This window comes from Chanodichthys erythropterus, chromosome 14 (assembly GCF_024489055.1).
Source record: "Chanodichthys erythropterus isolate Z2021 chromosome 14, ASM2448905v1, whole genome shotgun sequence".
NCBI classification, from domain to species: domain Eukaryota; kingdom Metazoa; phylum Chordata; class Actinopteri; order Cypriniformes; family Xenocyprididae; genus Chanodichthys; species Chanodichthys erythropterus.
In genome coordinates this window covers 20,852,350-20,864,540 of record NC_090234.1, presented here as the reverse complement: position 1 = coordinate 20,864,540, position 12,191 = coordinate 20,852,350, and the positions used below count along the sequence as shown (strand labels likewise).

At 46.1% G+C, this 12,191-nt stretch overlaps 1 protein-coding gene across 1 annotated transcript; it reads left to right on the top strand.

Annotated features, from left to right (window-relative positions):
- Positions 1-1,293: 1,293 nt before the first annotated feature.
- Positions 1,294-11,040, top strand: LOC137035738 (zinc finger and SCAN domain-containing protein 1-like). Its single transcript, XM_067409336.1, has 2 exons — positions 1,294-2,658; positions 11,013-11,040. The coding sequence occupies exons 1-2, from the start codon at positions 1,540-1,542 to the stop codon at positions 11,013-11,015; spliced, it is 1,122 nt and encodes a 373-aa protein (XP_067265437.1). The 5' UTR covers positions 1,294-1,539; the 3' UTR covers positions 11,016-11,040.
- The last annotated feature ends 1,151 nt before the right edge of the window (positions 11,041-12,191 follow it).

The window sequence follows — 12,191 nt, the reverse complement described above, 5'->3', positions numbered from 1 at the left end:
GCTAGTTTGAGTCATTTTACTGCCTCCCACTGCAGAATGAGTAAGATACCTCCCTTTACTCAGAATCCCAGTGTGTTCATTTATAACTGGGGTTGTGTTGGGTCATATTACATCAGGTAATACCAACACCAACTTACATTAAACTGTATGTTCTGAAACCCTTTTAACTTTTGTTACAGCTGTAGGGATATTTTCTGCTTATACTAGCACCCTCAGTACAATTTTTGCCTCATTTAAGAGGGTGTTTTTTTTAATCAGTCTTAATATGGAAAAGAACCCCACCTGCAAAAAAGTTCAAATTCAGGCAGTCCAACAAATCACAGAACCGTCTATAGACTTTCTAATATCAAACCCATTTTGTTGATCATTAACTTCATGACAGCAACATTCCTTCCTCATAACTAGCCTCAAATGTGTCTATGCCACAGTGGTCTTGCTGTGGGTAGAAGCAATAGTGAGGTGTGAAATTCTGAGCCACTTTGAGCAAACTGTGATCGCCTTATCAGTGGACCCTTTTTAATGGGATTTTCTGCTCTGCCTGCCAGTGCTGTTTTGCTGCTTGTTGTCTGGGTGTCTCAACTCCTGCTAACATGCAAAGTTTGTTCCTTGAGAAAGAAAAGATTAAAGCAAACAGCACATAGTTCAGATGGGGTCTTGGTCCTCACTGGTATCTCTCTGCATAAATAGACATGTCTTATGTTTTAGGCAACACATAAGAAGGCAAGCAATACATTTAAAATGTTCCTATTCTCCATGTCAGTATGAAGGGGTTTGATTAATTATGTTACAGCAGATAAAGAAATAATGCCTAAAAATGTATTATTCTTCATTTACAGATTTTTGTGACTGTGCAATTTAATTTATCTTTACAAGAAAAAGAGGAGGTTTAATGAGCACACAAAGTGCTTGTTACTGAGATAATGTATTACATTGTTAACCCGTCTCATGACAGGGAGCTTTTTTTAATGAATCACTGGCTTAATAGTAAGGCTAAAAACTTTTCCTGTTTAAAACAAAATACATTTCTGAAAATAAGATGTGTGACAAGAAATATAAATAAAACAAAAATTATTGGAGTACGTTTTGCAAGAAAATTAACTAGCAATTTCTGAGTGAATTTTTTTTCAAAATAAATTCTATACACCATTTGTGGCGAGGGGGGCGTGGTTCAGCGAAGTCTGCAGCGGGAGAGAGAGGCAGGAGACGAGCGGTTGAGTGAGTGGGTTAAATGCAAATGACGAACACCTGTTTCTTGTTTCAGTAATTGGCGTGGAGAGAGTATATAACGCCAGGAGAAACAGGAGTGAGAGAGAGAGAGAAGGACTACTGACTGCTTACCCTCTGGATGCTGGAATTGTTGGCTGGAGTTGCTTATGTTTGTATTGGACCGTTTTGTGCCTGTCTGCACACCTGTTTTTGTTATTTTTGAAAACCAAATAAAGCAGTCGGTAGTCAAGCTGACCCTGTCCTCTTCCTTCCTGACATTGAACTTTGTTACACTGGTGCCGAAACCCGGGAAGGGAGAGGAAAGCCGCCGCCATGCAATCGTCCTCCGGAACGCCATTTGCGGAGATTATCAGCAGCCTCGCGGGCCTACAACAGGAACAACATCAGGCCCTGCTGGACTTGCGGAGAGATCAGGAAAGATCTTTTCAAGTCATCGTCCAAGCCCAGCAGGAGGACCGCGAGAGGTTCCGGAGCTGGATTGACCGGGAGGTTCGACCGGAAGCCACGGAACATCGCGCTGTGCCCGCCCACCTGCCATTCAACAAAATGGGATCTGCGGACGACCCGGAGGCATTCCTGGACCTTTTTGAAAAGACGGCCGAGCTGTCAGGCTGGCCGCGGGACCAGTGGCCGATGCGCCTGGTCCCGCTGCTCTCCGGGGAGTCCCAGATAGCGGCACAGCAGCTTCCGGTCCAGAATCTCCTGGTCTTCGACGACCTGAAGAGGGCCATCCTCCAGCGGGTCGGCCGGAGCCCTGAGGAACACCGACAGCGTTTCCGCTCGCTCGAGCTGGCTGAGTCCGGCCGACCCTTCGTGATGGCCCAACAGCTCCGGGACTCCTGCCGCAAATGGCTGTTGGCTGAGGGAAGCGACGTGGAGAAGATCGTCGATCGAGTGGTGCTGGAGCAGTTTATCACTCGGCTACCGAAGAAGACAGCCGAGTGGGTCCAGTGCCACCGCCCCACGTCGCTGGACTCGGCCATCCATCTCGCGGAGGACCATATGGTGGCGTGCCCCGGGGTCGGCGAACCCCTCCCATCTGCTTCTCTCTCTCCCTCTCCATCTTCTGTCCCTCTCTCTCATCCTGTCCCTTTACCCAGGTCACGGCCGCCTGGATATCCGCGTGTCCCGCCCCGGGGGCGGGGCGGGTTTGACCAGAGCCAGTCCGGGACTCCACGTGCCCCGCCCAGGAGGGCGGGACTGGTTTCCACGGGACGGGATCCCACTCCTGTTTCTCCGCTTTCTCCACGCCAATCATTTACCCCACCCCCTGCCACTGGGGCGGCGGGGAGGTCTGGGCCGGCCTGTTGGCGTTGCGGGGACCCGGAGCATTTCATAGATAAATGCCCGGTGATGGAGGTTGGGACAATGGTTCGGGTCCCGGACGCCCCGCAGGCTGCCCCCGGTCAAGCTGGCTGGTACCAAATACCTGTGAGTATCAAGGGGGTACCTATCAGGCTTTGGTGGATTCAGGATGTAACCAAACCTCGATCCATCAAAGCCTGATTTCATCCGGGGCATTGGATACAAGCCGCGTGGTTAAGGTGCGGTGTGTGCACGGGGATATAATGGAATATCCTGTAGTGTCAGTCATTATTCAATTCCGGGGACAAAAACATAGTGTTGAGGTGGCAGTTAATTCGCACCTCCGGCATCCGTTAATTCTGGGAACAAATTGGCCAGCATTTTCTGAATTATTGGGTTATTTATGCACGGATGCCTCTTGGGGGAAAAATGCGGTGGATGGGGAGGCGCGGGTGCAGGCGGGAGAGACTGATCGGGGACCACTGAGTGCTGCTTCAGGGGAACAGAGTGAAATCGAGAGAATAATTCTCTCGGAGCGCGATGATTTTCCCCTGGAGCAGTCTCAGGATGAGACGTTGAAACGTGCATTTGAACAGGTCCAAGTCATCGACGGTCAGCCTCTCCAGCCTGGACGCGCGCTTACCTATCCATATTTTGCAGTTGTGAAAAATAGGTTGTATCGGGTGACCCAAGATACCCAGACAAAAGAAGATACAACCCAGTTGTTAGTTCCAAAGAGCCGCCGGGAAATGCTTTTCCAGGCGGCTCATTCTAATCCTATGGCGGGACACTTAGGACAGGCAACAACACTAAATCGCCTCATGACCCGATTTTTTTGGCCGGGCATTCATGAGAATGTGCGCAGGTGGTGCGCGTCTTGTCGTGAATGTCAGCTGGTGAATCCACCGGCCACCCCAAAAGCGCCTTTGCGCCCACTTCCATTAATGCAGGTCCCCTTCGAGAGAATTGGTATGGACCTCATCGGGCCATTAGAGCGATCATCTAGAGGACATCGCTTTGCATTAGTCATTGTGGATTATGCAACACGATATCCTGAAGCAGTGGCTCTCCGCAACATTTCTGCTAAGAGTGTTGCGGACGCACTGTTCAGTTTAATCTCCCGGGTGGGGATTCCAAAAGAAATCCTCACCGATCAAGGCACGGCGTTTATGTCAAGTCAAGTCAAGTCAAATTTATTTATATAGCGCTTTTACAATTGGTAATTGTTTCAAAGCAGCTTTACATATTAGAAGCACAGAAAAAAAGGGAAGTGGTTAAAACTGTACAAACAAGCGTGGTAATATGTAACATATACAAGATGGTGCTACATTAAGCCAATGTCGGCTGACTTCCAGGGGTGGAAAAAACCCCCTAGGAGAAAAACCCAGCGTGCTAGCACTGGGAAAAAAGTCCTAGGAGGGAAAAAACCCCTTGGAAGATATATATATGTAAATGTATATGGAGATCAAAATCTGAATTGTACATTTTATTATAGAGATTAAAAATCGATTATATATAAATATATGCAAGCGGATACGGGGATCCTGGGCTACGTTGTAGTCAGGTCCAGACGCAGGTTCTCCATCTGACCTGGATACGGCCTGGATCCAGCACCCGGCAAACCTCAGGATAAGCAGAGAGACAGATATTAGCGTAGATGCCATTCTTGTTCTGATGTACAGGTATATCTAGTGTTATAGGAAATGTTCTCGGTTCCGGCCGACCTAATTATTGCAGCGTAACAATCCTTTAACGGATTTGAAAAATGTTAATGTATTGATGATGTGTTATGTGTATGCAAGAGCAAAGAGATGTGTTTTTAGTCTAGATTTAAACTGACAGAGTGTGTCTGCTTCCCGAACAATGCTAGGAAGATTGTTCCAGAGTTTAGGTGCTAAATAGGAAAATGATCTGCCGCCTTCAGTTGATTTTGATATTCTGGGTATTATCAACTGGCCTAAATTCTGAGATCGCAATAAACGTGAAGGACTATAATGCATTAAGAGCTCACTTAGGTACTGGGGAGCTAAACCATTTAGAGCTTTATAAGTAAGTAGCAAGATTTTAAAATCTATACGATGTTTAATAGGGAGCCAATGTAATGTTGACAGAACTGGGCTAATATGGTCATACTTTCTGGTTCTAGTAAGAACTCTAGCTGCCGCATTTTGAACCAACTGTAGTTTGTTTAAAAGCCGAGCAGAACAACCACCCAGTAGAGCGTTACAATAATCTAGTCTTGAGGTCATGAATGCATGAACCAACTGTTCCGCATTTGTCATTGAGAGCATATGTCGTAATTTAGATATATTTTTTAGATGGAAGAAGGCGGTTTTACAGATACTAGAAACATGACTTTCAAATGAAAGATTGGTATCAAAGAGCACACCCAGGTTCCTAACTGAGGACGAAGGTTTAATGGAGCACCCGTCAAGTGTTAGAGAGTATTCAAGGTTTTTTCGTGAGGAAGTTTTTGGTCCAAAGATTAGGAAATCAGTTTTTTCTGAATTTAATAATAAGAAATTTCTTGTCATCCAGTTTTTAATGTCAGCTATGCATTCTGTTAGTTTTGTGAATTTGTAGGTTTCGTCAGGGCGCGAGGAAATATAGAGCTGAGTATCGTCAGCGTAGCAGTGAAAACTAACACCATGCTTCCTAATTATCTCTCCTAAGGGCAGCATGTACAGAGTGAAAAGCAACGGTCCTAATACTGAGCCTTGTGGTACCCCATATTTAACCTGTGATCGATACGACATCTCTTCATTAACTACCACAGACTGATAACGGTCAGATAAGTATGATTTGAACCATGCCAAAGCAATTCCACTAATGCCAATATAGTTTTCAAGTCTTTTTAAAAGAATGTTATGATCGATAGTGTCAAAAGCAGCACTGAGATCTAATAACACTAATAGAGAAATACAGCCACGATCGGATGATAGGAGTAGATCGTTTGTAACTCTAACGAGAGCAGTCTCAGTACTATGGTATGGTCTAAATCCTGACTGGAAATCCTCACAGATTCCATTTCTTTCTAAAAAGGAACACAGTTGTGTTGAAACTGCCTTTTCTAGTATCTTTGACAGAAAAGGTAGATTCGAGATTGGCCTGTAATTTACTATATCTCTCGGATCTAGTTGAGGTTTTTTAATAAGAGGTTTGATAATAGCCTGCTTAAAGGTTTTTGGCACGTGTCCTAGTGTTAAAGATGAATTAATTATATCAAGAAGTGGACCTATGACCTCTGGAAGCATTTCTTTCAGTAGTTTGGTCGGCATTGGGTCTAACATACATGTCGTTGATTTTGATGATTTGATAAGTTTAGATAATTCTTCCTCTCCTATAGCGGCGAATGATTCTAGTTTTACCTCAGGGACACTACAGTGCACTGTCTGAAGAGAAACTGTAGACGGTTGCATGTTTATAATTTTCTCTCTAATATTATCAATCTTGCAAGTAAAGAAGTTCATAAAGTCATTACTGCTGTGCTCTATGGAAACGTCAGCAGTTGAATCTCTGTTTCTAGTTAATTTAGCCACTGTGTCAAATAAATACCTAGGATTATGTTTGTTTTCTATTAAGAGATTTGAAAAATAAGTAGATCTAGCATTTCTTATGGCTGTTCTGTACTCAATCATTTTTTCTTTCCACGAAAGGCGAAAAACTTCTAGTTTTGTTTTCTTCCAACTACGTTCAGCTTTTCTAACAGCTCGTTTTAGAGCCCGAGTGTGCTCATCATACCACGGCGTTGGATTAGTTTCCTTAATCTTCTTTAGACGTAAAGGAGCGACCGCATCTAATGTGCTGGAAAAGAGAGAGCCAATAGTTTCTGTTGCAGCATCGAGTTCTTCTATGTTGTCAGGTATACTAAGGCGATGAAACTGCTCGGGGAGATTATTTATAAAGCAATCTTTAGTGGCAGACGTGATTTTTCTACAATATTTATGGCTGGGTGGTGGTTTTGTAGCCTTGGCTAATTGTATTATACACGAGACTAAATAATGATCTGATATATCATCGCTCTGCTGTAGAATTTCAACAGCATCAATATCTATTCCATGCGACAGTATTAGATCTAGGGTATGATTACGACAATGAGTGGGTCCTGACACGTGTTGTTTAACTCCAATAGAGTTTAAGATATCTGCAAATGCCAATCCAAATGCGTCTTTATTATTATCTACATGGATATTAAAATCACCAACAACAAGGACTTTATCCGCAGCCAGTACTAACTCTGATAGAAACTCAGCAAATTCTTTGATAAAGTCAGTATGGTGCCCTGGTGGCCTGTATACAGTAGCCAGCACAAATGTCAACTTACATAATGTTACATAAAGCACCATCACTTCAAAGGAATTATATTTGAAATTCTTTTGAATGATTCTGAATATATTACTATAAATTACAGCAACACCTCCCCCTTTGCCTTTCTGTCGAGGATTGTGTCGATAATCATAACCTTGAGGACTAGATTCATTTAAAGTAATGTAATCGTCTGGTTTTAGCCAGGTTTCTGTCAAACACAGCAAGTCTAGTTTATTGTCTGTGATAATTTCATTTACAATAAGTGCTTTTGAAGAAATAGATCTAATATTCAGTAACCCAAGCTTTATCATTTGTTTATCTGATTTATCTGTGATTTTCATTTTTTGAACATCAATTAAATTTTTACCCTTAAAAGGTTTTGGAAGTTTTTTGTATTTACTAGTTCGAGGTACAGACACAGTCTCTATGTGATAATATCTAGGTGAAAGTGTTTCTATGTGCTGTGAATTATCTGAGTTATGTGACGTGAGGCGGCTAGCAGACGGTCGGTTTAGCCAGTTTGTCTGCGTCCTGATCTGGGCCCTGGTTTGTCATGTTTCAGCTCTAAGACTATTTGCCAAATTTCTAGAGAGAAGAGCAGCACCATCCCGGGAGGGATGAATACCATCTCTTTTCAACAGATCAGGTCTGCCCCAAAAGCTTTTCCAATTGTCTATGAAACCTATATTATTCTGCGCACACCACTTAGACAGCCAGCCATTGAGTGATGATAACCTGCTAACTATCTCATCACTCCGACGAACAGGAAGAGGGCCAGAACAAATTACTTTTGCTGACATTGAATTTGCGAGTTCACACACCTCTTTAATGTTAATTTTAGTGATCTCCGACTGGCGAAGTCGAACATCATTTGTGCCGACGTGGATAATGATTTTAGAATATTTACGTTTAGCATTAGCCAGCACTTTTAAATTTGCTTTGATGTCAGGTGCTCTGGCCCCCGGCAAACATGTGACTATGGTGGCTGGTGTCTCTATTTTCACGTTCCGTGTAATAGAATCGCCAATTACTAGGGCACTTTCAACAGGATTCTCAGTGGGTGCGTCACTGAGTGGGGAGAACCTGTTTGATGTTCTAATCGGAACGGAAGAGTGGTGTTTGTTCTTGCCATTATGCCGCCTCACAGTCACCCAGTTAGCCTGCTGCGTGGCTTCTACAACCGGAACCGAATGTGTAGTGTTTACTAGGCTAGTCGCATCCAAAGCAGTATCTAAGGCCCTTTCATTCTCACTATCCTCAATTAAAGTTTGGATGCGTGTCTCTAATTCTGAGATTCTCTCTGTCAGCCTGACAATATCCCTGCATTTATCACATGTGTAAGTCTCACTGCTGACAGAAAGAGCTAAGCTGTACATGTTGCATTTACTACACATGATAATCGTCGGACATGACTGACCGTGTGTTTGATGAACGCCGTCCGAAAAACTGCAACGCACACGGGACTCGCTGGCTGGATGTCTCGGTCGCTTGCCGGTGCCTGGGGCGAGGGTGATGTGCGGGACGCTGTACCTCGCGGTGGATCGATGAATGCCGGGCAGCAACGTCTCCACAGCTTCCCGATCTGGCGAGGACAGATCAGAATAACATACATCGGATAAATCCGCCATTCAATCGACAAGGAAGGTAGGTTTAGAGGAAAAAAAGAAAGTAGACGGTAGCTAGCAGGCTATGGCTAACACTAGGTGATTACGCTGGTGGATTGCTAGTAATAAATCGTTCCGTTTAGTAATACTATGCAATAGGTTAAGTAATCAGGTGAAAAATAAGAAAGTTATATTATGCGAATAGGAATAAAGAGAAGGATTTAGGATAATCTCCACGAAGCTCCGAGCGTAGATCAGACAGCTGGCAGGCAGCAGCGTTGAGCAGCCGTACGTTACGTTACGTCACGTACGTTACGCGAACTTTATGAATTATTGGGCATTAAAACGATCCGTACCAGCGTCTTTCACCCACAAACGGACGGGCTGGTCGAACGTTTTAATCGCACGCTTAAAACCATGATTCGTAAATTCGTTCAGGAGGACGCCAAAAATTGGGATAAATGGTTAGAACCCCTGTTGTTCGCTGTGCGAGAGGTCCCGCAAGCCTCCACGGGGTTTTCCCCCTTCGAGCTTCTCTATGGACGCCAGCCCCGCGGGGTTTTGGATGTTCTAAGAGAAACTTGGGAGGACGGACCATCTCAAAGTAAGAACGAAATTCAGTATGTCATGGACTTGAGAACAAAACTTCACACTTTGGGGCGGCTGTCAACGGAGAATTTGTTACAAGCCCAGGACAAACAGAGCCGGCTGTATAACAGGGGGACTAATTTACGAAAATTTACACCGGGAGAGAAAGTGCTTGTATTGCTCCCTACGTCAAGCTCTAAATTATTGGCAAAGTGGCAAGGACCATTTGAGGTCACACGGCAAATCGGAGATCTCGATTATGAGGTAATACGGTCGGATAGGAGGGGGCACGTCAGATATATCACCTCAATCTCCTCAAAAAATGGAATGAGGCAGAGGCAGTGATGCTGGCGATGGTGATTGGTGGAGAGGATGATCTTGGGCCAGAGGCGATTTCCAAACCTCAATCTCTTGCGCTGGCTCCGGGAGGAGATCATCTCTCGCCCTCCCAGCTCACTGATCTCACTAAATTACAAGCAGAATTTGCGGACGTGTTCTCCCCCCTACCGGGCCGTACTAATCTGATTCAGCACCATATCGAGACAGAGCCGGGCGTGGTAGTTCGCAGCCGGCCGTATCGCTTGCCTGAGCACAAGAAAAAAGTGGTTCAGACAGAATTAGAGGCAATGCTTGACATGGGGGTAATAGAAGAATCCAGCAGTAACTGGGCGAGCCCGATAGTTTTAGTTCCTAAGACGGACGGCTCGGTTCGGTTCTGTGTGGATTATCGCAAGGTGAATGCTGTGTCGAAATTCGACGCGTATCCAATGCCACGGGTGGACGAACTGCTTGATCGGCTCGGTACAGCTCGTTTTTATTCAACACTGGACTTAACAAAGGGATATTGGCAGATCCCCTTGTCGCCGTTATCTAAAGAAAAAACAGCTTTCACAACGCCGTTCGGATTACACCAATTTGTCACTCTTCCGTTCGGGCTGTTCGGGGCACCGGCTACCTTTCAGCGTCTCATGGATAGGATTCTACGGCCCCATGCTGCGTATGCTGCAGCCTATTTAGATGACATAATTATATTTAGTCATGACTGGCAGCGGCATATGCAGCATTTAAGGGCCGTCCTGAGATCGCTGAGAGGAGCTGGGCTCACGGCCAACCCGAAGAAGTGTGCAATTGGGCGTGTGGAAGTAAGATATCTGGGCTTCCACTTGGGACATGGACAGGTGCGTCCCCAAATTGATAAGACTGCAGCAGTTGCGACCTGTCCGCGCCCCAAGACCAAAAAGGAGGTGAGACAGTTCCTGGGGCTGGCGGGATATTATAGGAGATTTGTTCCTAATTATTCGGACCTCACCAGCCCTTTGACTGATCTCACTAAAAAGGAGGCGCCAGATACGGTCCAGTGGACGGAGCCGTGCCAGCAGGCCTTTACCCAAGTGAAGGCTGCTTTATGTGGCGGGCCGCTATTACACTCTCCTGATTTTTCTCTCCCATTTCTGTTGCAGACAGACGCGTCGGACAGGGGGCTGGGTGCGGTCCTGTCCCAGGAGATGGAGGGGGAGGAGCGGCCGGTGCTGTACATTAGTCGGAAGCTCTCAAAGAGAGAGACTAAGTACAGCACCATAGAAAAGGAGTGTCTTGCCATCAGATGGGCCGTCCTCACCCTCCGATATTATCTCCTGGGACGGGAATTCACCCTCTGTTCGGACCACGCTCCCCTGCAGTGGCTCCACCGCATGAAGGATACCAACGCGCGGATCACTCGTTGGTATCTAGCTTTACAGCCTTTTAAGTTCAAGGTGGTCCACAGGCCGGGTGTTCAGATGGCTGTGGCCGATTTCCTCTCCAGAAATGGGGGGGGGGGGGGCTGCAGGCCGGATGGCTCCCCGGCCTGAGTCGGGCGGTGGGGGTATGTGGCGAGGGGGGCGTGGTTCAGCGAAGTCTGCAGCGGGAGAGAGAGGCAGGAGACGAGCGGTTGAGTGAGTGGGTTAAATGCAAATGACGAACACCTGTTTCTTGTTTCAGTAATTGGCGTGGAGAGAGTATATAACGCCAGGAGAAACAGGAGTGAGAGAGAGAGAGAAGGACTACTGACTGCTTACCCTCTGGATGCTGGAATTGTTGGCTGGAGTTGCTTATGTTTGTATTGGACCGTTTTGTGCCTGTCTGCACACCTGTTTTTGTTATTTTTGAAAACCAAATAAAGCAGTCGGTAGTCAAGCTGACCCTGTCCTCTTCCTTCCTGACATTGAACTTTGTTACACCATTTTTTTCAGTGCGATTCAATATTTAATATCTTATTTTCATGTGACAAATACTAGTTATTTGTTTAGTTCCCTTTCAGTCGGTCACGTTCGACGTACGTCAGTAGTGACCGACGAATTGGGATATCGCTTAGAGAGCCCTATCATCTTCGTGTAAACTAAAACAAGCCAATGGAATTGGCGTGCGATATTTGCATAATGCGCACCGCCCCCGACAGGTGTATATAAATAGGAAGCAGATGCAATCGCACTCTGTCTTTCGCTTCGGAGCCATTCACTGGTGTCCTGTTTTAGAAGACTCCTTTCTTCGTTTGTTTTATTCTAAAACATTGCCTCAGAAGAGGATTTACAGCGAGCTTTCAGTGCTGGTGAAAGGGCACGTTCAGCGATGTCGCGAGTCTCAGAGGAGCTGAGCTATAAGCTCGAAAACTGCTGTTTTCACAGCAACACAAAGAGTGTGTGCGTGTGTAGCGATTTGGGCCGGTTCCTCGGTGTGTCAGGGAGTGGTGTACCTGACACATCGCGTCGCTCCCTGGGTGCTTCAGCACGAGTGAGTTGACTTCCCCTTCTAAAAGAGCTTTACAGACGAACCCTGACAGTATGTCATTTCGTCTGTGCGTTAATGGGTGCGGTCGTTCCCTGGTCTCTGCTGATGGGCACAATCGTTGCATCTCGTGTTTGGGCATTCTGCACGCTGAAGCAGCTTTTGTGGATGGTTCATGTTCCCATTGCGGGAACATGACTATCGCGATGCTGAGGTCGAGACTCTCCTTCCTGAAGTCTCAGGAAGCGGGGGTCCCCTCTCCTATGCCGCGTACGACCGTTTTTTCCAGCCCCGGGAACCGGAATGACGGTACGGCGCTGTATAGGAAGGGTGACCGGAGGATTACGGTCAGGGCTTCCCCGCCGAGCGGAAACGCTCCTCGGGCCCCTGCCGCCT